We start from the raw sequence: 26693 nt of genomic DNA on the forward strand, positions 1-26693 counted from the left end.
CATCTATAAGTAAATACCACAGCATACTGAGACTAGCTGTCCAGCAAAAACATGTGGTCCGGGTGGGTTGTTTGTGTCTGCTGGAGGCTCCATCCACATGCTGCCGCTTGCAGGATGGAGACACCGATGTGTTCAGGTCAGCCCCACTTGTGTCGCTGTCGTAGTGCCTGCCTGACTCCAGTCTCCATCCCATTCCCGACTGGGGAAGGTAGGCTTCCCCCGAGCAGCATCCTGCTTCCGTCTCCTGCTCAGGGGTGTCCCCTGCTAGCCGAAAGCATAAAAGATCTCCATGAAAAAAGTTACACTGTCTGTAGACAAAGCTTTTCTTAAGCATGCCAAGGAAACTGGAAAAACAGGAGCCTGTTTTTTTTTTTTTCCTCCCAAACCTTTTCAGCGCAACATTAAGTCACTTCCTGTAGTTGCAGCGAGCAGAGGTTGTTGGCTTCCCCCCCCCCCCCCCCCCCCTTTTTTTTTTTCTCTCTCTTCTCTCCTCTCCGGAGGCTTGTATTCCTTTAAGAGGACGCGACTTCCCAAACCCAGCTATTTAAAAACAAAACCCACAGCTAAATTCGCTGTCGGACACAGCTGCCTGCAGCACGCCCTACCCTGCTCTGCCCTGCCCTGCCCGGGGGGATCGGACACGCGTGGGGCCTCTGTGGCCGCGCAGAAAAATCACGGCGACGGAGCCGGGGGCGCAGGCGGTGGCCTCAGGGTCCCGTGCACGGCACTCAGCAGCGGGGGCACGCAGCAGCGGGGGCGCGCAGCGCAGGCACAGCGTCCTGCGCCTTTAAGCCCTTAACCCTTCCCTGCCCGCGGAGATAAGCCGGCGTGGAGCTGGGAAAGGCGCTGCTGCTCTTCCATCAAGCTCGGGCTGGGACCAGACGCCGCGGTGAGAGCACAGCCTTTAAAAGCTGCCTGGCCGTCTTTGTGCTAATGCGGGATTTCCTATTTTATTTTTATTTTTTTCCTTATGGGGTGAAGAATGAGTGAGTCGGGAGGCAGGGCTGTGGTGGACAGGGAGCTTGTTGGTGACACATGCAGCCGGGACAGCGAGGAGCCTTACCGGAGGCCTAGCCATGCGTGGCTGGAAAATTTGCAGCGTGGGGGCAGAGGCATGTAGCTAATTCAGGTAACCGGAAAGCTGGCTTTTATTATTCCTCCAGCACCGCTCCTAACTCCCAGCGTTTGTTTTTCTTTTTCTCAAGTGGGACAGGAGAAGCGGGTTGTGTAGCAGCGCCGTGTATAAATATGCCGCCCGCAGAAGCCCGGCAGACCTGGTGAAGTTGTATTTAGATTTCTGTGGGGACGGACGAGTCCTGTGTCCGGAGGGCGGGCGAGTTTTCCTGACCACAAGACAGATGCCGGTTTCTCTTACAGTGGTGGAAGTTGAGACCCTGCTGGAAACGGGTCCAGCTGCCTGTCCTGTTGCTGGGGGGGCTCGGTGTAGACTGGAAGTGAAGGGGGCAGAGATGCTGCTGGAATTAACCTGAGCTCAGGAGAGAGTGAACAGGTATTGCTGCTCTTGCGGCAGCAGTTCTCCAAGCAATGAAACAGCTGCGGATCAGCCTAATGGCACCGGTTGCATAAGGAGGGGGTTGGAGTTCCTGTTCCGTAGCCTTTTTGAATGTACCCTCCAGACAAGTTGGGCTCCAGATGATTCATGCAGTACAGCGTAGCATGTGTGAAAACCTGATGTTACATGGGAGAACCAGGGGGATTTGTGGAGGGACCACTCTGAGCTAATAAGCTGTGCCACTTCTCTACCACTTTGTTAACAGAAGTTGTCAGCGTGTGTGTACGTGTATACACTTCTCAACACTTGAAAACCTGCTGATCAACACCTAGGAAGTTAACTGAGGTTCAGTGTTGAGGGTAAATCTGCTCTGAGCTGCCATTTCGGCCACTGGTGGGCGTGCTGTGAGCACCCACCCTTGTGCGCTTGTGTTTCAGCACCCAGTTTGCTCAGACATAGTTTCTTTTCCACTTGCTGATTGTGTTTCTTCTTTTCCAGAAAAAGAGGAAGTTGCTATAAATGGAGGAGATGAAAAAGAACGGAAAGACCCCTATTTTGTGGAAACGCCTTATGGTTATCAGCTAGACCTGGATTTCCTCAAGTACGTGGATGATATACAAAAGGGGAACACGATTAAGAAACTAAACATCCAAAAGAAGAGGAAAGCAATACCAGCCTCTACAGGTACTAAGAACTCTGGTGGCCATTGCAGTGGCTGGACCTCCACAGAGTCTCTCTCTTCATCAAACAGTGATGAGAACAAGCAGTCTTTTTTGGCAGCAAGGAGTCAAGTATCCTCATCTGTCACTGTGAGACCACTGGTGTCATTTGAAGCATCTCCCTCCTACTTAACCGTCCCCGAGAGTAAGCAGCTCCCTCCTCCCTCCCCACAGCTTCCTCGGCACAACCTCCATGTGACAAAAACCCTCATGGAAACGCGGAGGCGACTTGAGCAGGAGAGAATGATGCAGGTCACGCCAGGAGATGTCCGCAGGCCCAGACTTTCCAGCTTCGGGGGCATGGGCTCAACGAGCTCCCTCCCCTCTTTTGTGGGGTCCGGTGGGTACAGTCATTTGTCTCAGCAGCTCCAGAATGGGTATCAGGGGAATGGAGACTACGGCGCCTGCTTCAGCTCCTCCTTGGGCAGTTCCATCCGGCACAGCCCCATGAGTTCGGGAATTTCCACCCCAGTCACCAATGTGAGCCCAGTGCATCTGCAGCACATCAGGGAACAAATGGCGGTTGCTCTCAAGCGCCTCAAGGAGCTCGAGGAGCAAGTCAAGACCATTCCTGTGCTGCAGGTCAAAATTTCAGTGTTACAGGAAGAGAAGAGGCACATGATGGCAGAACTCAAAACCCAAAGGAAACCCAGTCAAAACGAGACATACGGTTTCAGAAAACGATCTTACAGTGCGGGAAATGCAGAGCAGTGGGAACACCTGTCTCAGGGCCGAAGAGGCGGAGAACTTTACATAGACTGTGAGGATGAGATGGACAGCGGGGAGCAGAGCTCTCAGAGGATAGAGGAGTTCAGGCAGCTGACTGCTGAAATGCAGGCGCTGGAGAAAAAAATCCAGGACAGCAACTATGAGATTCCGTCTAACCTTCGGGCGAATAGAGAAAGCCTAACAAAAGAGAGCCGATCTGTTGCTGTTGGCAGTGATGAAAACATCAACGATGTGGTTATATACAACAGATCTTCAAGGCAACGCAGAGAAGTAGCTGTGGGGACAGAGAAAGAAATGAGAGAGTCTGGGGTTGGGGTGACAGAGGCCATGCTTGGCTTGTCTACAGAAGTTGAGAAAGAAATAGAGCTTCAGCAGCAGACCATCGAAGCCCTTAAGGAGAAGATTTATAGACTGGAGGTTCAGTTAAAGGAAACGACCCATGACAGGGAAATGACCAAATTAAAACAGGAGCTGCAGGCGGCTGGGTCTAGGAAAAAAGTAGACAAAGCCACGATGGCTCAGCCCCTTGTCGTCAGCAGAACAGTGGAAGCCGTGGTGCCAACAAGAGACCAAATGGTGGGAGACCACGTCAGCGTTGCCGATTCATCTGTGGGGAACCACCTGCAGATGAACAGCATCGGCACCTCCTGCCGGCCCGCGGTACGGAGCACAGCGGTGGGCCCCGAGGTGTTGATGACCCGCTGGCTCGTGAGGGAGAGAGCCGAGGTGCGAGACCAGTGCACGGGGAGGCGCGTGGAGCTGTACGACAAGCAGGTGGGCGTGGAGACAAGCGTCTGCGAGACGGGCGTCAACACAGAGGAGTCGGTGGGTGACCTGAGTCTCTGCAGGACAGCACAGGAGGTCAGAGAGACGAGGTCAGTGGGCTGTGGGGACTGCTCGGTGAATGTGATTGTCCATGCCCCGAAGGAGTGCGTGTCCCGCGAGACGCTCACAGAGGCAGTGAGCAGGGCAGAGGCTATGGTCATGGCCATGCCGTCTACGGCCAGCCAGCACACCAGCACTGCCTTGGAAACGGTGAGCCGGTGCACCAGTACGGAGGCACTGGTGCTGGCGGACTGCGGCACCAACACCGTCCCTAGCAGCCACGATAAGCAGACCAACACGGTGAGTGTGGAGACACGGACTGTGGCCGTCGGGGATGGGCGGGTGAAGGACATACACGTGTCTGCCAAAACGCGCTCGGTTGGAGTGGGGACCTTGTATTCGAGTCACCCTGGCTTCGAAAAGCCCTCTGCGATCAAAACCAAAGACTGCGGCGTTGGGCAGATAAACATTAATGAGAACTACCTAGTTGGGCTTAAAATGAGAAGCATTGCCTGTGGACCCCCGCCGCTTGTGGTTGTGCCGGCTGGCACCAGGAGCATCGGTGTTGGGGGTGAACCGGTGTGCGAGTCTGTGAGCGGCCTCCTGGAGAGCCCTCTTCCTCCGCCAGAGCTGAGGACAGGCTTGGACCACTATATCGAGCGCGTGCAGAAGCTGCTGCAGGAGCAGCAGATGCTGCTTGCTGAAAATTACAGTGAATTGGCTGAAGCCTTTGGAGAGCCACACTCCCAGATTGGCTCTCTCAATTCACAGCTGATCAGCACCCTCACATCCATCAACTCCGTCATGAAATATGCCAGCACGGAGGAGCTGCGGAGTCTGGACCTTCAGAAACAGTGCGTGGAGAGAAGCACTGCATCAGGTAAGCCAAGTTCCCAACATATGTTTGTGCCACCCCTTGGTAGTGTGGTGGGTCTGTCACTTGGAAGCTTGTTACACAGTGTGGAAGCAAGTGTGTAGTTCTCTCTCATGAAATACATAGCGTGGTGGTGGTAGTGGTGGTGGTGCTAGTGGATGAGCCCATTCGTTATTCCCTCCAGCCCACCACTGGTAACTGGAACTCAAAAGCTGGTGGTGGTTTTACCTGTCCCAGCCCAGCAGGCTCTAAAAGGCCTAATGCTGATGAGTCTGAACGATTAAGTGTGGGATATACAAGAGAGGCACCTAAAAGTGTGCTGAATTTGACTGCCATCCAAGGTGCTGACTCCATTTTATAACTCTAAGGCAATCTAGGTTAATGTCTGTGGAACTGGAATGTCGTCCTTCCTTTAAATTTGGCCTGCAGTTTTCAAAAATTTAAAATGACAGATTTGATGTCTATAAGTCACATTCAATGCCTGTATCAAGTTGCCTTGTTTCCACAGACATATCCCCAGGTTTTGTACTGTTTCTTCCATTTCCTCCATTCCTTGTTCTTCCCAGTCAGAGAGAGAACTGTGGGGTGCTTTCCCCATTTCAGCAGTGTTGATTTCTTTTTAATGGGCAAATCCAGAGTGCCTCACAGAAACCACATCTTGCATCTTCTCTTTTTGTCCTAGTCCCTAATTAAAGCCTCAAATTTGAAAGGCCTAAACTGTAATTACAGTTGGAGGTTTTGGTGACACTCAGGAGAGGCAAGAATTGAGATTTAAATACTCCTTCCATTTTATGTATTAACTGTAAAATCCATACAATTAATTTGAGGGATTTCTTTATTCCCTGGGGTGAAGTTGTGTATTGTTTTTTTTTGTTGTTGCTGTTGGGGAGTGGAGGGTCTAATAGTCAAAAAAGAAAAAACACAGCAACAGCAACAAAAACTTTTTTTTGTAATACCGTGTTTTGAATCCAGCTACAGTACTATTACATTCATAAATGTTGGCTTACTAGACACCAGTAGGTAATGACTAACATTGATTTGGATAGTGTCTTGTTGGTCTCACTGTACAGTAACTGAAACGAGGTTAGGGAAATGGGAAAAATGTGTGCCAATGCATCTGTATCATGGGTGCTGAACTGGAAGAAAAAGTTTTAGTAAATACTGCATAATGTGAGCATAATATTATTAGCTAATGCACTGCTATCACTGCTATATAAAGTTCTTCTGGCTTATTTACTGTCTTAAAAGTTACCTATTTTTGTTAAAAGGCAGCTTGGCAAATCTGGTAATTTTCAAGGTTCACATGTTAAATGGAACCATCCATTAAATGTACTGAAGTAAAATTTTTAGCTTCCGATAGAAGAGCAATAAGCAACATTTACGTAGCAGTAAAGAAAATGTATGATATCTTGTCTGCATACATTCAATGTTATACTATATATGCAATATTATTATCGTTCTGGTATGCATTTTATATTTTGGGCTTTTGCAAGTAATGATACTCTAATAATAAGTGTATCCACCAAGCACCAAGAGTGTCCTTAAAAACAGTGAACCAGACTTTTTACTAGCTGTAAATCCTCAATTCCTTTCCCTACTTTTACTGCACAGTATCAAATGTGCAGTCTAGAGACTCAAAAGCATTTAGACACAGGTGGAGTAATGGATCATATTTTACTAAAGATGTTCTTACTTGGATTCAGATTTCACATTCTTGACAAACTTATTTTGGAATATTTTTATTTTAATGTGTAATGCCATTATCTTTGGCGGTGGATGCTAAGTGTAAAATCTATTTATTTTTAGTCCCTTGTGAGAACTAAATGCTATGACTGCGTGCATAAATCAGGCTCTAGGTTGTAACAGTTTAGATGCATGAAGAATAAGAATAGGAAGAGATCATAAGCCTGAAATGTTTCCTGTTCTCTTTCTGTTAGTTCTGAAAATGTTCTTTTTATTACAGTTATCTGCTAGTCCTGCTGCCTGTTTCTGTGGTTTTACAAGTCACGTGTTCCTTTTTCGGTGAAAAGCATTTTGCTGAATGAAGTGTACTATCTTAAGTAATTTTCTAAGCAGTGGAACTAATAAAGCCTCTTTATTTTCATAGATTGATATCTTACAGAAGCTTTTGAGCTCTTGTTATGTCTTTCTTCACATTTAGTCTCTTGGATATAGCTTGTCGGGTGTCTTATGGGTGAACTCAACCAGCACAGCACACCTTTCTCCAGTCCTGTCATCTCAGCCTGGTTTCTCTGAATCTTGTATAAATACAGAAACTAAGTTTGAGTTACTGAAAGAGGCATGACCTCGTAAACCTCGTTTGTTACAAAAGCAGGCTGAACACAGAGACAGAAGCTGCTGGCTCCAGATGAGCAGCAGCAAGTGTTGTAGGTAATGTTTTGTTCAAAGAGCTTCCTTAGGAAGCACCTGTTAGAGACAGGTCCATTTAGGGAAAAAACAAACAAACAAACAAAACACCTAGGCTAGCTCTGAGGTGTGTAATTTGGGTACCAGAAGCAGCATCAGGCCAGTTTGCTGTGTTAAAAAGGTTAAAAAGTCATTGATACGTACTGCTACCAATACCTGAGCTAGCACATCAGTCAAATTCTGTCAGTTTTATAGATTTTTCTCCATCAGCCCTGTGGGATAGGGGACATGCTGCAGAGGTGTCTGCAGTTTCACAGCAGGTGCAAGCGGTGGGGAGGTAGATGAGAGAGCTGGACCTTGCGGAGGGAGATATGGTCTGCATCCACAGCTGCCCTGCTTAGAGGCAATCCGAGCAGACCTGTGAGATTATCTGCAAACTGGGTCTATCAGCAATTAATGTATTGCTTCTTGCAAAATAAACACTTTCATTTCAGTAGCTAAGCAACTCCTATTTATATGGGTGCTGTCTTTCAGGAGTCTGAGTGGTGTCAGGGAAATGAAGTCCGCTGTCCAGACAACTCAGTTCCACTCTGCACCATGGTTTTAGCCAGCGTTGGCATGGTGTCTGTCCAGCTGGATCATACAGGTGTGGGTGACAAATCTAGATGCCTACTAGTCTTTATTCTTAATGTAGCCAGCCTACAGGACTAAAAGAGAGTCAAGTCTGTTTTGTCTCTCCATTTATTACAGAATTTTTGAGAAGTGTCAGAAAAGTACATTTCATTTCATGTGATGTATTTTGCAAAACATCACCCAGAGGCTTAATTTAACTTGGAGGCTTCTCAATTACATAGGCTTTTCACAAAGAAATCTTACAGTTGGATGTCTTTCATAGACAAGGAGTTTGCAAGATTGGCATTTAAAAACAGCTGTTCTGGTCTTGCCCTGAAAAATTACTTCAGCATGTTTGTTCTGAAAATTACTGGTTACTTTGCCTCAGTGATCTTTGGAGTTGGTTTTGTATTCACTTTTTGGAACAGTCCTTACTGAGCACCCCAGTGAAATCACTACACTGATCATTGCAAGGCAGGAGTTAACTTCCTGAAATAAAGACTTGAGGGAGAGAGTGAATGAAGCGAGAAGCAAGCGGTGTCAGAAAGACTCGTGGGGCTTAGGAAAACATGACCTGCCATCTGGTAGGAAGACCTTTCAAGGTTTTCTACTCGAAATTTCACCTGGAGCTGAGGAGGCAGGTTGAGGGACGATGGAAAAACTGGAGGATTGACTATGGTATGAGATGCCTCTAGCTGTCCAGAGCTGGTGTGTAACACCAGCGAGGTATTGTGGCCATAGTTGTCTTGCTTGCTGGTGTCATTCATAATGCAGAAACAGAAGCAAATTGGAGAAAGATGTTGTTACTTTACTTCTCTTCTGTTTGACAACATTTGTAGCCTTTTCTCTTAGAGACTGTGTAGCTTGGTGGTTGATAACCCTTATTATCGTGGCAACATGAAGCATGCTAGTGCAGTTGAAGACTGGAGGCTTGCCTGATGCTCAGGAGCCTAGGGGTATTCCAGGTCCTGGCATGCCAGTGGGCCTAGTAAGGCTGCAGGCTGCAGCAGATTGCAATAATTATCTACTTTTAGGCAACTGAATGAACACAGCAGCTTCAACTCTGGCACAGGTGCATGTCTTAATCACCAGGTTTAAGTTTCTGTACAGATGTGCTTGTTTGTGAAACAAACAGGGTCCATCCTTCTCTGCTGGCGAGAGGATGAATGACATACGTTATGTGTGTTTAATATTCCCCGAAAGACAGTGCGTGGTGAAAAGCAGTCATGCAGATGGTCCCCATCTGTATACCAGATGCGTACTGTTTCTTCAAGTGTGTCTGACTGGTTTCTCCAAGAGTACAGTGCCTCTTTTGCATTTTTCACATGGGAGGTGCTATCTACTGACCTGCTGGTTGCAACAGGCTCGAATGCCCATGTCATTTGAAAATGGTAATGACCTCTATATTAGGAGTTGAAGGGTTTATCTGGGTTTTGTTCTGTTTTAAATACCCATCCATTTGTATCAGAAGAAAGCAGAGATCTGGTCAGTAATCGTCCTGTAAAGATATTATTCAAGTTAATCTCCATAAACCTCTTTAAAGAGGTTTGACATGCCATCCTTGGTCATGTGTTAACACAAGCTTATTGCTGTTATCATTATTATCATCAGGACATTTGCTGTTTTCATTCTGTAGCAGCAGTATGTGGAATGTTTAAATACGAAGGCTGCTCTCTGTCCTCATTTTTGCTGCAGTTAATAAAGAGTAGAATCTGCAAGTGGTTTATTTATTTATTTATCTTTATTTTGAATATATAGCTGCTTTAGAAAGTGGCAAGCTCTGGTCTATAGCTCATCTGTTAGGGTGGCTGTGGTAAAACCCCAGTTCTCTGCACACGTTGTAGCACAGGAACATGATGTTCAGGTGCTGAGCTTTGTTCAGAGTTCAACTCCCATGGTAACAGGCACACCTATTCTTATTTAATGTAAGGAGATTCCCATTTTTCTGAGGAAATGCTGTAATATTTAAGCAACAACAAAGCATCAGCTGAGAAGGTAAAACCCTCATAGATGAGGAGGGGGGAAAGAAATACTGGGATGACTCTCTTGCTGTGCCCAGTGTCATGAGATGCTTTGATCAGCCATTCATCAGGGAAGTTAGGGTAATTTTCACTTAGCTTCACATGCGTTTGTGCTGGAAAAGAGAGCAAGTCATAAACAAGCTGATCAGCTGTGTCACTGATTGCATTCAGTCTTGTTGAATTAAAGGAATCAGTTTTGAATTCCAGTTTCAACATACTGGCTTCACGGGCTAGTTTGGGGATGGAAAGCAGCTTCTCAACATGAGAAAGAGAGTTGCAGTGAGAGTGATAATGAAATTGAGGTTGTTATTATAATTGGATGGGCCAGAGCTTTCCTGTTAAAAGGAACAGTTTCCCAGGAACCAAGTGTTGGTGGCAGCATTTACCTGGGCCTGGGCCTGATGTGAGTCAGGCTTCTGTCAATTTGTCATATAAAAACATTGCATGTGGCAATTTTTTGTTCTGAAATTTAACATCTACTGACTTTTAACCTGTACTAACTAAAAAATATGTTTTAAAATGAAACTGCATTTAGTCTTCTGAAGATAACACGTTTGTGTCCATAGGTGGGTGGGATAATATCAATCATTGTGAATGTTTAAACACAGCATGTTTGCTCATTGCTGCCTCTTTATTTACCTTAGAATGTTGGTGGTTTGCGGCTTTTTTTTTTTTTTCTTTTTTTTTTTTTTTTTTTTTTACCATTAGTAGACCAAATGGAAAGTGAATTAAAAATTGTATGAAAAAAATACCTTCTTAAAGAGAAAGAAGACTTGAGTGCTCTTTGGCTGTCATAATTTCGTAGTGAGCTCAGTGCTACCCTGACAAATGTATGTAGTTTGCAAGAGAAGTTTCTTTGCTGTATAATCAGGCATACTGTCTGATTTTTGGGTGGTCCTGTGCAGACCCAGGGGCTGGACTCAATGATCCTTATGGGTCCCTTCCAATTCAGGATATTCTGTGGTTCTGTGATATACTACAAACAACATTTATATACTGTCTTTAGTAGAGAGTGTATACTTTGTGTCATTGTCTTTTATCAGAGTATGGCACAAATAAACGCTTGCCCCATCAACAGTTTAAAAATAAAACTTCTGTGCAGCTATTGCATAGGCAGCAAGCTTGTGCCCTTTTTTTAGATAGGAAGTCTGTGATGTTCCTGCCAGAGTGCTAGGTTCTCATCCCACTGGTATTTAATTCCCCTGGCCTCATTTGCACTCCTCATGACTTCCAGTGGCTTAAGAGTACTGTCAAGCTACATGTTTTTTATAGTATTTTGCCATAGGTTTGCCACAGGTTTGCCTTCATTAGACTAAAAGGAATTTTTCAAAAGTTGGTAAAGGCCAGCCTTCGATTATCATGTGTTCTGCACAAATCCAGGGAAAAAGTACTGTTTCAAACTCAATCCAGTCAGTTCCCTGAGCCTGCTTACTCCATAACTTCATGGCTACTTATGTTGTGATAGATGGAAGGAGAGGTCCGCAGTTAGGAAAGGAAGTAGCATGTTAACAATAAAAACAGATTTTTTAGGTCCCAGGCAAGGCCTGTAGTAATCTGATGCTGACATGTAGTGGTTTTGCTGTCACTTTGGCTTAAATTGATGAGGTCTTCAAAAAGAGCACAAGTGATTTAGGAGCAGAGATTTCTTCTAGAAAATTAAAAACAGGCATTCTTGTTCCCTCAAACTGCTAGGACTAAGCCACCAAAGAGACTTTGGCCACTTCTTTCCCTCTGAAATTGATGAGAGTAGCTTTCTGCATGTGGGTTTATGAATGGCTCAAGTCCATAAGTTTTTTTTTTATTGTTGTTTTATCGTACTTTAAATTACCCATGAATTTTAGAATGATCCTTTGCTGTATTACAAAATACACTTAGCAATTCCTGGCAGCTACCTGCTGTGGTTAACTACACTATGCCAATACTTAGAGTCTTGTGTCAAGTTTGTTATTTGCCCACAACAATAAACAAACAAAAATCAGCATGGAAAGTGTACCTGGATGGCTGTCTGGAGGTGGGAATAGCTAAGTGATGAATCTGTTGGCAGCTGGGGAGGGTTCTGAGCAAGCAGTTCACATCTTCGCTCCACAGTTTCCTTGGGAATATGGTGGGGAAGACAAGGGGCAGCTGTATGGCTTTGCTGCCTCACTGAGACCCTTGAAGGCTGAATGAGTGCGGGCATGCTTGAGATCTGTGTGAAGTGAAATGAAGAGCCAATTTTAAGGTTAGAGTGGACTGGTGGTAATCTTGGTGAGGGATTCATTTCCGCCCTGGAGGAGCTTGTAGCACATCCAGCCCTGACAGCAGCCCTACAGCCTTGCTGAGGAAGAGGGAACTTGGCTTATTACACTTTCCAATTTGAGCAGCAGTTGATTTAACCCTTGAGGCATTGACGGTCATGCTGGAGAGTACAGTTGCTTCCTTAATCCCTTTTTCCAGTGATTTCACCAGGCTGCTGCTGTCCAAGCATCTTTTTAACATCGTAGGCCATTTTGCAGAGGGGAACACCTGAGAGCCAATTTTAAATGCCAGTCAGTGTCTTACAGTGTGAATGCTCTGCTGGGCCCAAAGCTGTCTTTTCTTGGGCCTTGGGTGCTGTAGACACAAGTGCCAGCATCTAACATCAGTGGTGGGAGAAAGGGTGTGTTGGCCAGTTTTTCTAATGTGGAGTTGTTTTTGTATGCTTGTCCTCAAACCTGTGTGACAATCTCTTCTGTCAGGTGCAGGAGGCTGAGCAGGGCTCCTTTCTTCTTCATTTAAACTCCAGATAACACCCTGAGTTTACTTTGTTCAGATATCATTCCATCACTGGCAGGTTTAGCTAGGTGAGAGACTGTGACACTGTCTGCTTACTGTCCTTCCCCTTTCTCTGTGTCCCAGCCCACATCTTCCTCCTTCCCCAGCATTGTCCCAGGCCAGGAGAAGGCAGACACCTGGGGAAGTCCCAGCTCCACCTGAAGCAGTGTGGCCTTGGAATGATGCTCCCTCAGGACCAGCACTGTATTTGTAACCTACCTGGTATGGCTGGCTGAGACGGTGGCAATTGGAAGCAGTTACTCAGTTTGGTAATCTTTAATTACAACTGTCACTGCTCCAAACAAATGTAGAGAGAGAGGTGATTTCCTTGCTTTTCAGCTAAGAGAGTTTAAAAATCTGTGTTTTTTGGCTCTGTGTTCCACGCTTTGGCAGCTCTCTCTCCCATGACTGGCTGATAAGTGGTGATGCTAACAGCCAGGAGGAGACCGGATCTAAATTAATCACCTCTATAAAGTGAGGAGGGGCCGGAGGAGTGAAGTTAGGGCTTGGCCATATGGTGTGCTTTTTATTTGTGTAGGGATGGACACTTCAGCATTGGTATGCAGCAGCATCGCTGGAGGGGCTGCTCCTGCATGTGGGGCACTGAGGTTGCTTCCACAGGACATGAGCTTTTCGGTGTCAGGTCCATGGGCCAGCCTGTAGTGAGATGTTTGCCAATACCCTGTCATGTTTCTTTATCATCAGACAGCTTCCCTGTCTCTGCTAGCAGGGTGAAGGCTGACTCATGCTTTACGCAGTGCTTTACCAGCGCTGGTCATTGCTGTGTGCTGGCAGCAGTGGAGGTGCATCAGAGGTCAGTTTCCTGTAGATTGGAGAAGGTATAAGCGGTAGTGGAAGTGGGCAATAGATCTGGTTAGAGGAGAAGGTGCCTTAGAAATGTGTGTTGGCTGAGATCACAGAGATGTGGATGGGAATGGGAGCAGAGGAGGAAGGTGTGGGGAAACCACAACATGCAGAAGAATCAACTACATTATGTCTTGGTGCAGTCTAGCAAGATCAATGGAGATGTCAGATACGCTTCTAAAAGCAAATACTTGGAATTTGCATTACTACAGCATGTTAGCATCCTGTGTTTTGCCACTCATTTATTTGAATGAAGAGGCTGTGGCTTTAATTCTTGATAAATACAAAGAGAAACAGTCACTTCTGCCTCCTTTTTCCTCGAAATACCAGGAAGATTACTTAAGGAAGAATGTATATGTAAACAAACAAACAAAAAAGTGCATTTCACAAACAGAAGTATTTGTGCAGCTTTGCAGAACAGTCATAATAGCACAGCTGGAGAAACTCCAGTGGAATCTATAAAAAGGTCTGTGCGCAATTAGCACTGCCTTTTAAACACTAAGGGGGGGGGGGGGGGCGGAAATGAGGAGATGCCAGGAAATGAGGGAAAAAAAAAGCGTTACCCAAATAGCTGGGATTTGATTTAAATGCAACCACTAGGTCAGTACAGTCCTGTCCAAAAGCAAAAACAAATCAGTGGGTGGGAGTTTATTGCAGTTGTCTCAGTAATTGAGTAAAGTATATAACTTCAGAATTAGTGGCATGCTGGCAAAAAGGAAAGTTTCCTGAAAAGTTTTGCTTTCATGGAAAAAGCCATTTCTTGTTTAAAAGAAAATGAAAATAAAAAGGGTAAAGATCTTCCAAGAAGAACCTGCAAAATCCTGCTTGTCAGGAAGGTCAGCAAAGAGCAGCTTAGTAGGTTTCTCCTTGGTCAGGTTGGTAAGAGCTGTGCCCTCTGCATGTACTGAAAGAGAAGGAAAAGGAAGGGGATATTCCTTCTATACCTTTTGAAGCCAATATCTCTGTAGTTTTTCCTTGTACTGTATGCTTTCATGGAAAGAAAAACTTGCAGCTATTTTTTTAAGTTTCTGAAAGTGATCACACCCTTTTCCTGCTGGGTTCTTTTAACAGAGTATTAAAAAGCACAGGTGTTACCCCTTTTTTCCTTTTTTTTTTTGTGTATTCTGTTTTGTTTTCTGGTGACCATAGCATTGCCCTACAGGTTTTGGTCTGACTCCTCCATGATGACTACTGTCTTCTCCAGCAGGTGCTACTTTGGAATACATCCCTCATGGCCAACTTGCAAATGCCCACTTAACTTCAAATTTGCGAGCGCTGAAATTGGAGCAGGACATTGTGCCTGCTCAGGAGGAGAGGAAGACTCCCCTGGTGGAAGCTGCTCGGGGAAGGAAGTCCTTTTCTCCTCAGGACAAAACTCTAGCTGCAATTAACCTGACAGATGACCAGCTTGCCTCAGGCCTCTATGGTAATAACAGGCTCACATTCATTTTTCATCATGCTGATGGAGTCTGAATATGAAACACAGTTAAAGCAGGTCTTCAGGGTTCCAAAAACTGAGAAGGAATTAAAAATTGCGACTATGGAGAAAGTGGTGTTGAGACTCTCTGTCTAATACATTACTTCTGGCAGGGAGCTGCTGTCATTTGACATGAAGAATTAAGATTTTTTTGACAAAGCAGAATAACCCATTTCAATATTGGAAATAAGACATTGGATATATGTCACAGACAGCAAAGCAAAAATATATATTTTCCTAATGTTTTCTAAAACATCAAAGATTGTCAGCATGTTGGAGGATGGGAAAGTTAGGCTATATAAGCCTTCTGTTTCCAGAGTTGTTTTTGGAGGTGTTCTATATTTTCAGTGTGCATATAACACTGTGACTATATATAAAAGATAACAAAGACAGCTTCAGCTGATAAATTAAGCAGAAAGCTGTTTGTTTTGAAAAACTGTCTAAAGCTGCTGCAGCCAAGGCTGGCTACAGATCTGTACTGATACATATGCTTTGCCTGTCTTTCAACAGTATGTAGTAACAATGAAAACACACTCAAATCTATCATGAAGAAAAGGGATGGAAAAAAGGATTTGAGCAACACCAAGAAGAACCTGCAGTTTGTCGGCATTAATGGCGGGTAAGAGGCCTGTCTTAAAAAAGTCTGTCTGGTCAGGTCTTGTAGTGCTGTCACAGTGGGAAAGAAAGGAAGAACATCTGAGTTTGTGCATAGCCTGTCCTTGGTGCTGAGGTGCATCCACTGAGCTTAAGGGTAGGAGGGCAGAATTAAACACTTCAGCTCATCTTAATGCTCCACAGACCCTTTGTGTATCTGTGTTTGTTGTCTCAAGTGGAAGCTACAAGTCACGCTTGGAGTCAGTCTGAAGTACCTGTACCTTAGGTGACTGCCAAATTTAAGAGGGTAAAATAAAGCAAATAAACTCCAAGAACCATGGGAATGTTTCTCAGTAAGTAAAACCTCAATATGTCTTTGGCAGCTGACAAGAGCGGTATTGTGCTGCTAAACAATGCACCAAGGGATGGCATTGCTTAAGAATTAACTTTTCTGGCTTTGGGCTAGATAAATACAGAATCTTGGTAAAAACCATAAGGAAAAAAAATCTTCTTCTAGAACATTACTTAATCTTTGCAGAATGTAGCAAATAACTTTGAAATGGTTTCACCAAATTGTTTTTATATAGCTTTACAAGCCCTTTCTTCAAATTAGTTTTCCCTTAGTAAAAATGCTTTGTACAGTATATAGCCTAAATATTGCAATCACTTGATTTCTTACCTATCAACTGAAAGTATTATTACTTCCAGCAGAGGAGTGTTGTCACTCATGAATCAGTGTTGTACATTAGAAGGAAGCCTTAGTACATTAATTCATGAGATGTTGAAGTTGGTGAGTTAAAGCAATTAATTAGAATCAGAATTATAATTACCCCACGCACTAACTATTCACCTAAAATATCAACTGATTTGGATCCTCACAGGAAAAAAAAGACGACAAAATTGTGGCTGTTGTCTTTATATATCTCCCTTCCTTTCACCTGCCTAGCAAGGCAACAATGCAGTTTGCTCTTTACAAAAGTAATTTAATCTGGGAGATAAGGTCAGGTCTGATATGGTGTTGAAACTTAAAGTTTTTGTTTGTCATTACACATTGTGCACATAATAATCACAATGACAGAATGAAGGGATTTGTGAAGAGACCTCAACTGACAATGACAATTTAATCAGTTGTCACTCAGATTAAAAAAAAAAAACAACAAATAACACAATATTAATAAATACATATTTTAAAAATACAATATTAACAAAAAAGAATTAGAAATTTGTTTTTGAAACTATCAAGTAAGAAAAAAGCATTATGACAAAAATGATTTTCTTACACTTTCTCAGTACGCCATAGCTAACCACAGATGGTGAAGTGCTGTGGGTTTCTGCTGTTCCACTGTGGTGGGACATATGAGCTTTTGAATTGGGGTGACTTACACTGCCTGTACTTTATGTGGATTCCTACCTTCCTAAGTGGTTTTTGCACTGAGAGTCTACTAGACTAAGCTTTGGGACCAGTTGTTGGACTACCTACCAGCATTGAAAACAAAAAGCAAACAAGCAAACAAAATGTCTGAGCTGTCTTGGCATTTCATAAAGAATTATTAAGTGCTTTTAGTTCTCTTAAGCAGAACACAGAAGAGTAACAAAGTCCACTTTGGAGTTACTGACTCCAACTGAACCAATGCTTCGTCCCCCCCACAGGTACGAAACGACATCCAGTGACGACTCCAGCTCGGAGGAGAGCTCCTCCTCAGATTCAGAGGAGGAGAGCGAGGGCCACGCATACCCCCACGGCCATGGTGCAGAGGAGGAGGAGGATCCTGCTCTCGGAGCCCCAGAGACTGGGGCCATGGGGGCAGAGAAGGACAGGCCCCCACTGGAGTGCGAGGCTGAGGAGGTGGAAATCAGAGAGAGGTAGGGTGGCCCTGCATGTTTGTCCTGATTTGTGCTTGGTTGGTGAATGGGCAGAAGGAAGCACACAGACCACAGTGAAATACCCGGTGAAGGGATATGTTAACAATACTAGGCTTGCCACATGTTTCCAAGTGTGCTAGCTTGGAAGGTTTTGTAAGTGGAATAATACTAGTATAGGGCAAAGACAAAACCAACCTGTCATGTTTCACTGGAGATATAGCATAGCATCAAACTTATCTCTTGTTATCTGCTAAATAACAGAGATGTGGAAATTCATAATTAGAGGCTATTCATAGACCTTGGAGCTCTGAGTATTAAAGTGCTCTGAGCTTTACTTAGATGGCACTTAAGATGGCCTGATATTTTACAGGTGGCATGAAGAGATTGGCATTGTCTCAAAGGAGTTGTGTAATTTATATTTACCTTAGCAAGGGGTGATGGTGAAGAGGGGCAGGGATGGTTTACGTAGGCTTGTGTATGTGAGGAGCACAATCTTTGCAAGCTGGTTGCCATGGTGGAGACCTACAAGGAGAAGAGGCAGCGTGCCTGGCCAGATGGGACTGAACATTGCCCATGCAAATGGCTAGCTGGAGCATCTCATTTCCCTGGAAGCACCAGGTGTGAAACCCTGAAGGGTTAAAATGCCACCCCAACACACCAGCATGTTAGCCTTTCAGCTTTTTAGAAGAATTCTCCTGGAAAATTGACGTTATTCTCTCTGTGCGTTCTAGGTAGAGACCTTTTGCTGTGGAGGCATAGCCTGGAATGCCGTGTAGCTGCCTTACTTTCAGCTGTTCGCTGAGTTTTGAAATTTGTGGTGGACAGGGGGCAAAAGGGAGACCGGGGAAACAGTAAACTTCCAAAGTGGACAGGAGGGGTGAATGTTAAAATGCAAGAAGGCAGGGTGGCACCACCTATGCTATTTCCCACCTTTTCATTCATTAGAGTCATTGGTATTTCCACTTTTTAACTGAGTAATGAAAGCACAGAGCATACGGCATGTCTGGTAGTGGTAGGTGAGAATTTCCACTAAAAGGGCTGGGAAGCCCTGAATACAAAAGGGAAGCATCACCAGCCTGCTGTTCCTCCTGTGCTCATCCCATTTACACCTGGGAAGTGCACTTTTGTTCCATGCTCAGCTTGCCCAGAAATGCCTACTGCCATGCAACTATTGAAAAGTTTAAATGTTTTGCTATTAAAACATCAAGGGAAAGATTTGAATATGCCATATGTCCTGCTGTCTTCCTCAGATATGAACTAAGTGAGAAGATGCTTTCTGCTTGTCACCTGCTGAAAAACAACATTGATGACCCCAAGGCATTGACCAACAAAGATGTGGTAAGCACCGCAGTGCAAAATTCTCTTTGAGCAACAACAGGAAAATTTTAGGGAGGGATAACTTCTTGTTTTACAGGGCTGGAATTGCAGTGGCTGGGTAGAAGACGGTATCATCTTTCCTGGAAGAGTCACAAAATGCTTTTTCTATCAGGAGACGTTTGTCTAGAGAATGTGTTTGTGCTCTTTGTGCTGGGGTGTTGTCGTTCCAAGGCACAGACTTAAAAATAGTAATGTGAAAGCACAGTTTCGACACATCCATGCATTCCCATGTTATTTCTGTATGCGTTGCTTTAGCCCTGCTGTGGCTGGAACTCAGTTGTCACGCTGGGAGGCTGCATGGGGTGAGGATGCTGTTTCTTCCCATGACAAAAGCCCAGGGTCTGCTGAGGACCTGAACGAACTCAGCCTCCTACTAAAGGCAGGGATGCATGTTCCTTTCTGTCTCACACGGCTGTATTTGCTGCTTATAGGGATTGCCTGTGCCATTTTCTGAGGACAAACTGAAAGCAAACACTGGTCACTACTTAGTGATACAAAGCTGCATTTTATGTTTGTTAGAGTGCTGTGATGTAAAATGCAGGAATCCAGTACTAGTCTCCTCTGTAATGGTGCACCTGCAGCTTTGCAGAGAAACTAGCATTGTGTGTGTATAGTTCTGACATCTATAGGCCCAGGAACGTTTTGAAAGGCTGGTTAATACAGGTGTGAAGGGTAATTTATAGTCCTGTGTCAATCCTTCAGGAGTAGTTTAGGCATTTGAAGAACAAGTGTTTCAGGCCCTGTTGGAGTTGAAAGTGTCAAAAATGGCATGATCAGGTGATAATCTCTGTCTTGGAAGTGTGATTTGAATTTACACTTTACTTTCTTATGCTTAAAGTGTTTGCCAGCACAAGCAGTGCGTTGTAGCTGGAAATGTCAGACTGATCAGCTCTGGTTCTCTGCCTAGCTGCTGATAAAGAAATCTTGTCCAAAAAGGGAAAACTTTAGTGCAGTTAGGAACCCATTTAAATTTCCCCAGCCTTTTCCAACACCTTCAGCTCTTGCAGCTGCTGTTTATGCCAGAAGGAGCTGCAGACTGCTCCCATTGGGATGTCATGGATTACTTGAATGAAAGTGTACCTTTTTATAATATGTGTGGTACTGTGACTGTAAAGAATAAATTCCTCATGATATTTTGCACTCAAAAATTTATAAAATCAAAAAATATTCATAGTTAGTCACTTCATCACCACTTTTGTGTTTTACTCTATGTTCACACTATGTTTGGTCTTTATTTCAAGTGGATGGGACCTTTAAGTTTTTATAATGGGAGTACTTATGTAGATGCATGTAAAATATTCTCCCTTTACTGGACGTGGTCCCCCTCTAGAGCTGCTGGTACAGAACCTCTCTGCTTTCTGTAGAGGCTAGAGAAGTCTGCTGAGTATCTTCTCTGCAGAATTGTCCTTGAACTCACTGGTCACTGTGCAGGTGGGAGTTTATGAGGAGAGAAGATGGACATGAAAGTCCTTCCATGAATTCCAATTTCTGAGAAACTGTCTCACAAAATGGGAACTGGCAGTCACTGCAGGAGCCCCTTTGGCTCACCCCGAGGCCTGCTTTACCTAGGTTCCCAGCAGACAGTTGTCTGGACTACAAGCATCCTACCCCTCCACCCTCAGCCCATACCATTGGGAAAGTTTATCCTGAATGTCAAACGCGCATCTCTTGTTGCAGCTTAAATCCATTACTACTTCACCCATACATCCTGGAGGTGAAAAACTGATTCTTTTCTCATTGTGACAGCCTTTAGCACTGTAAAAACATTACTGTGTTCCTTTTTCCGAGTGTTCTTTCAGCAAAGCATCTGCAGTCCTTCGTGACTCTACTGTAGATCAGATTTCCTTGTCCTCTAATCATTCTTGATGCTCACCTTTGAAACCATTTTGACTGAATATTTCATGTCATTCAGTATTCAGACAGGACATGGTAGTCCAGAAGTTGCCATCACAGTGTTTGCCAGAGAGAAGGGACTGCATCGCATGCTGTGCAAGCTATAAAATTATTTATTCACACCAGAACAGTGTTTACCTGTTACATGGTAGTGTAACGTTGTTTGCTCAGGTTCAGCCTGTGACCCTTTGCAAGGCCCAGCTATTCTCCTGCAGAACTGCTGTCCAGCCAGTTCTCCTGTATTTGGTGCATTTGATAACATATTTGACATAATACTCAACACAGGGCCTAATTGTCTTAGTGTGCTGTTGTTCTGGTCCCTGAGAAATGTGTGTTCCTATTGCTCTTGGTCTTGGGTTCATCACTGATTTATAAACTTGGTTAAGTATTTTATGGAAAGGGTTACTCCCAAGCCTCATCTCTGATGACCAGTATTTGAATTTGATACCCATTAATTCTGGGTGTTACCCCATCCTAAAATGCAGCACCTTCATTGATGTAAAATTCCTGAAAACAAGGTGAATTGAGAGGAGGTGAACAATTAACTTACCTTAAAGAGCGATTTAGTCAGAGGGGAAGCTTTAGCCCATGAATCTTGTTTGTGAGCTGAATACTCTTCCCATGTTGACTAAAAAAGGCCTGGCCTCCTGCATCACTGACTTGTGGGATGGCAAGTCCTTTAAATAGAATGCCCATATGTAAATTTTTCTGTCTTGGTTTTGGCAGAGGTTTTGTTTAAATACCATCCAGCACGAGTGGTTTCGTGTCTCAAGTCAGAAGTCAGCTGTTCCTGAAATGGTTGGAGACTACATAACAGCTTTTGAAGAGATTTCTCCTGCTGTCCTCAGACATGTCATCAACATGGCAGATGGAAATGGAAACACAGCCCTGCACTACAGCGTCTCTCATTCTAACTTTGAAATTGTAAAGCTTCTTCTGGATGCAAGTAGGTTGACTGTTTTTCCAGCAGCAAAAGTTAACATGTTATCTCACTTTGATAGTCTAGAATCCCTGTTTCTACTGCTAGCTTTGGAAGTGGTAGCTTTTGCAGAAGTTAATAAAACAAGTAACTAAATTATATACAGTGCTGATCGGGGTTTGGAACAGTTTCATGGATCCCTGACTCAGACTGTAGCCCACCTTCAACAGCACCAGCTTCCAGAAGATTTCTCTGGTAGCCGTGTGGCTGCTCTTTATCGAAAAGTAGAGTGCAGGTGGGAAAAGATGCATTCAGGCATAAACACCCATGTTAAACACTCAGATTAGTCTAGCCTTATCTCACTAGAGCAGCACAGAGCTGTTTCTGGTCACCATTGTGGCCTGTCTACTGCTCTCCTGAGAAGCTGGAATGCTGTGGCAGTCTGCCATTTAGGAGCATTTCCCTAATAGATGAGCAATGTGACGATGCCTCGTTTATTTTTTTGTGTTGTTGCTTCCTCCTTTCAATCCCCATGCAACCCACATGGTAGTGGCAGAGAGGGGAATTCATTGCATCTGCTCCCCACATGTGCTAAACCAGAAGGCAGTGAACAGAAGGTGAACATTGGAGCTGGTCCCAAGCAGGATGTGATTTGTTTAAGCCCAGTTTTGCTCCCTGATTGAAGTTTCTTTCTGAAAACTAGTTATAAAACCTGTCACAGTTGGTTGTGCAGCTCAGCTAGGTCAGCAACATGGCTGGAATGAAATGCATTGCTTGTAAGCCAGCAACGTTTATAAATCCAAAAGCACAACACCAGATAAACAAGGACCTTCATGATACAGATCTCCAGATCTCAGCTTTAATAATCCAGCACGTCTGTCACACATGCGAAGACCTCCTCAGCAGGAAAGCAAACACTTTGAAATCTCTGGGCCTGTTTGAAGGCAGCCAGATGGGAAGAGTGACTCAGGGCAGGGGAATGTGGGGAATGTCAGGAGGACAGTGCAATGCAGCAGGCTACAGGGCAGGAGGAAACTGCTCCTCTGCTTCCTGGGATCTCTAAACACAAGCACACTGATGTGTTACTGGGAGTCAGGACTGATACAGTTTACAGCAATCACGTGTGTTATTATGAAAATGGAAGTTCTTAACAGTAAAATCCAACAAACGTGGCTGGTACCAGGTGATAGTGAGGTGACGTCTAAATGGTGACTACAGTCAACTTTGCAGCGTGAGTATATCGCAGGTAGTTTCTTGGCCCAAGAGCATGGTGTCCATGTGTTTGGAGGGAAAAGCAGGTGAGACAGGAGACTACATCACCAGGCAGCATTACCAACAGGGTAAATAGGAAAATACATTTTCGTCTTTCATCGGTCATATAGAAAATGAGCTGAAATGGGACCTCAGGAAATATATCTCTGCTGAAGTAGTCTAATCAGGGAAGGAGAACATCACTTCCATTACTCATGAAGTAATGTGTGTAGTAGCAGAGTGTCAAATTATGTGGCTTCAATGGCTTCCCAGGAGCCAATAAAAGTAAGTTGTTCAACTGGTTATGAGGTAGGACAGGTGATGGTTATGGAACATGGAAACATATGTACATTTTTGCACCTGAAAATGTATTTTTTCTGCAACATTTTCTCTTGAGAATAAATATGAAGAAACTCCAGAAACATTTTTGCTTGTTCAGATACCTGCAGTGCAATTTAATACTAAGTCTAGAGATATTGTTTATGTAAGTCTTTGCTTTCCAATACAATGAGCACACTCAAAGCCCTGCTTTCTGGTAAACTAATAAGCCTGGCTGGATGTCTGCAGAAATTCAGATTGGAGATTAGATGTGAATGAGAAGAAGGAATCTGTCAGCTCCTGGCACTAGTCAAGGTATTTGCGTGTATTTGTTCCCAGAGTACCTTTTTTCACAGTCAAATACTTCGTAGAGCTGGAAACAGTCTTTAATTTTAAAGTCTTTTCTACAGCTCCAGAACATCTTGGAGTACACTTGCAGATCCCCAAAATAACACCAGTTACAGGAAAGCATTTGTACTGAGGAGAAATGTCTTTTCCATTGACCGCGTTGCTGGGACATTTTTGTTTTGCAGTGGGGAACACCTTGGGAGAGGAGCTCAAAGACTCTCCCGATTGTGTTCCCAGGATTTGGACCCGTTACCCATTTTGGGTCATGTCAAATTTCAGACCACTTGCTTGTATAACAGAAAACTAAAGTTCTAAATGATGACATACAAAATGTCATTGTGTTCAGCCTTGCATTATACGCATAGTAGAAAGGGATCCTTTTCTTTCTCAGGCTCAAGTGCACCCCTGTTTATTTTATTGAATTGCTTCCATTATGAGAGTAATTGCTGCTTTTTTTTTTTTTTTTTTTTAAATGGGCTGTTCTACTAACAGTTTATTCAGTTCATTTGCACAATTGCTGCTTTTTGGGTTCCTGCTTTCCAAAGAAATTATCTCATCCCTCTGCAGATGTCTGTAACGTAAATCATCAGAACAAGGCCGGCTATACCCCCATTATGCTCGCCGCTCTTGCAGCTGTGGAAGCTGAGAAGGACATGAGGATAGTGGAGGAACTGTTCAGCTGTGGGGATGTGAATGCGAAAGCCAGCCAGGTCAGCCAAGTGGTTCACAACATACCATTCCTGCTCCTGTGGCTTTTTTTACCTTTCCTTTCGTGTTCTCTTCCCCACTCCATTGGTACTGCTTTTGCAGTCATTTGCTCTCACACCATGGTCTCTTGATATTTATATTTTTAATTACTGTGTATGTAATGGATCCATGAAAGAACACTTGAGCATCAGGTCTACATGTCTCCTATTTTTTAAAAAAAAAGTATGATATGAAAGAATCATTACTGGATTTTGGGAGGCATTTACAAATTCTGCAACATTTAGTTCCTTCCAAGGAACTCCAGATGTCTGGAACTGGTATGATGTCTTTCATTAATGTAATAAATAGCTATGCAAATGTGGGATACATGATGCGTAAAAAGTATTCAAATAATGGCAAGCAGAGACTTGATGGTCCTATATAAAGTAATGCTTTTTTTGCCCCCAGAAAAAGCACAATGCCAACAACAACAACAACAAAAAAGTGTGCGTGCTTTGCCACTGATTGCCTGTGTGATGATTTATTTTGTTTCCTCTTCTTTTTGTGCAGGCTGGTCAGACCGCACTGATGCTAGCTGTGAGTCACGGGCGGATAGACATGGTTAAAGCTCTGCTGGCCTGTGGTGCAGACGTCAACATCCAGGACGATGAGGGCTCTACAGCTCTGATGTGTGCTAGTGAACACGGACATGTAGAAATAGTCAAACTTCTGTTGGCTCAGCCTGGGTGTAATGGCACCCTGGAGGACAACGTGAGTTGCCTTTCCAGATAGCTTCTCCACTCCAGAATGTTTTTCTAATTTAGTTTTTGGACTCATTGGAGAGCTGCTGAAATCTACTGACATGAATCTCTAACTCACAATGCCAAAGTACCAAATGCATGAATCCTGTTTTGTGGTAGCAGCTGCTGAGATTATTTGCCTTGCTGCCTTTGCTTGTCTAACAGACCTACCCAGTAGCAATTTTTGTAGTTAGCTGTATGGGTGTGCAGTGATCAGAAGAGAAACCATTTGAGAGTTCGTGGTAAAACATCCTTCTTTCCCTTCCTGTTTCCCAAGAGTCTTCCAGTTTTCAGTTAGGACCTTATCTGGTGAGTTAGTGGCCTTGCTCTATCACTTTTCTGTGTCATGGCAAGCATCAGCCCTACAGTTCTCAGAGGATGTTCGCTCAATAGGTACACCACGACTTTCAGGAGTACAGGTTGGGTCTGCCAGTCATTATGCCACATTGTTCTGACAATAAACAGATGCAGGGTGTGGCCTCAGTGCCAAGTGAGATGCTGACATATTTATTGTTTGCAGAGATCACTGCAGCCTACACTGTCATCAGACAGAGATTTTGGTCTGTAGAGTTCTCAAGCTGGAAAATGTTGACTTGGCTGGTTAACAATGTCACTTTTTGGGTACATTTGAGTTCTTCCTGTTGCTTTCACCTCCTGAACACTGAAATGGAGCCTGGCTTTGGGATGTGGGAGGGTTTGTGTGTTTATTGGTTGAAACTGTTGTAGAGAGGCAGAGGCAACATTTTTGTTGACTCGCCTGCTGCAGGAGCCTCTCTCTGCCTCTTGCCAGCACTGCGTAATGCCTGCCTGAGGGGAGGTGTAGGAAGGGTGCGGGATAATAAACCCTTTTTAGGGCAACCCAGGTTACTGCAGCCTGGATGCTGTTAGCACTATTAATTGTGTCAATAAGTCTTTATGGAGACATCATATTTAACCGTTCTGGTAGGTAGTTTATAATGTTTCCCAAGCAAAGCTTGTCTGCCACTTACTCATTTTGTAATGGGTCTGTGCTAAGAGAGTCCAAGGTTCTTAGCATTCCCCAAGCTGTACTGAACGCAACTGACACTTCTCCAGACAGCATGGTCAGTAGTGAGCTGAGCTTTGTACTGCTGATGTGTGCCACCCTGGTAGTGGTTCATGTCTCTCTTTAAGAACCTTGTTCATGGTGTTGATTGTGGAGTATTTGGCTTGCAGTTTGTTGTGTTTTATTTTCTATCTCCCTGTCTGCACAGGGCAATTAGATTTCTTTATAGTTGCTCCCTGTATTCTCCTAAGAAGACTTTCCACTTGGATGCTGTTCATCGTTTCCCATGCTGGAGAAAGGGTTTGGAGTTCCCTTAAATTGGCTGTGACCTCTCTAATACCAGTGATACAGCAGTGCCTGAAAACCATGCTCCACTCAGAGAGCCAGCCTAAGAAGCAATCCCATTAAGAGGACTTCTGAAATGGGACCAAAAGCCAGGCGGTGGACCAGCAAGCCACTGTGATATTTGTGCTGAGGTTGTAGCCGCCTGCCTTGTAAGTTAAACGCCAACAGAGAGCAGTGCGTTGTAGCTACACGGTGCCTCAATTTCAGGAAGGGGAGGAAGCAAGGAAAGCAGAGTTGGGGATGTGGCAGGTTTCCTGCAGGAGCGCCCTCTGACAGCTCAGAGGTTCACATCACAAATTGTCAGGCATCCCTTCCTCACCCAGGGCTAAAGGGAAAACAGGAGGTTAAAATTTTGAGTTTGAATTTGTTAACGCCAGTTGTAAATAGATTGAAATAATGTGAAATAAATTGGATACATTTATTTCAATAAATAACTGAATTAAATTCAAATAATTGAATGAAACAGGTTTCAATAAATTC

General features: G+C 44.2%; 1 protein-coding gene across 3 annotated transcripts in view; it reads left to right on the forward strand.

The window, feature by feature from the left end:
- The window catches only part of KANK1 (KN motif and ankyrin repeat domains 1), a 105793-nt gene that overhangs the window by 76723 nt on the left and 2377 nt on the right, over positions 1-26693 (forward strand). For 2 of the 3 annotated variants that reach the window (XM_082783455.1, XM_082783456.1), the window contains 8 exons: positions 2012-4666; positions 14522-14743; positions 15305-15413; positions 17039-17251; positions 18502-18589; positions 21248-21467; positions 23925-24067; positions 24615-24815. In XM_082783455.1, coding sequence (XP_082639581.1) covers positions 2012-4666; positions 14522-14743; positions 15305-15413; positions 17039-17251; positions 18502-18589; positions 21248-21467; positions 23925-24067; positions 24615-24815 — 3851 coding nt within the window. The remainder of the gene's footprint in view (positions 1-2011; positions 4667-14521; positions 14744-15304; positions 15414-17038; positions 17252-18501; positions 18590-21247; positions 21468-23924; positions 24068-24614; positions 24816-26693) is intronic. The other variant, XM_082783457.1, reaches the window with a different exon arrangement.

Source organism: Aythya marila (assembly GCF_965140915.1).
Source record: "Aythya marila genome assembly, chromosome: Z".
Lineage (NCBI taxonomy): Eukaryota > Metazoa > Chordata > Aves > Anseriformes > Anatidae > Aythya > Aythya marila.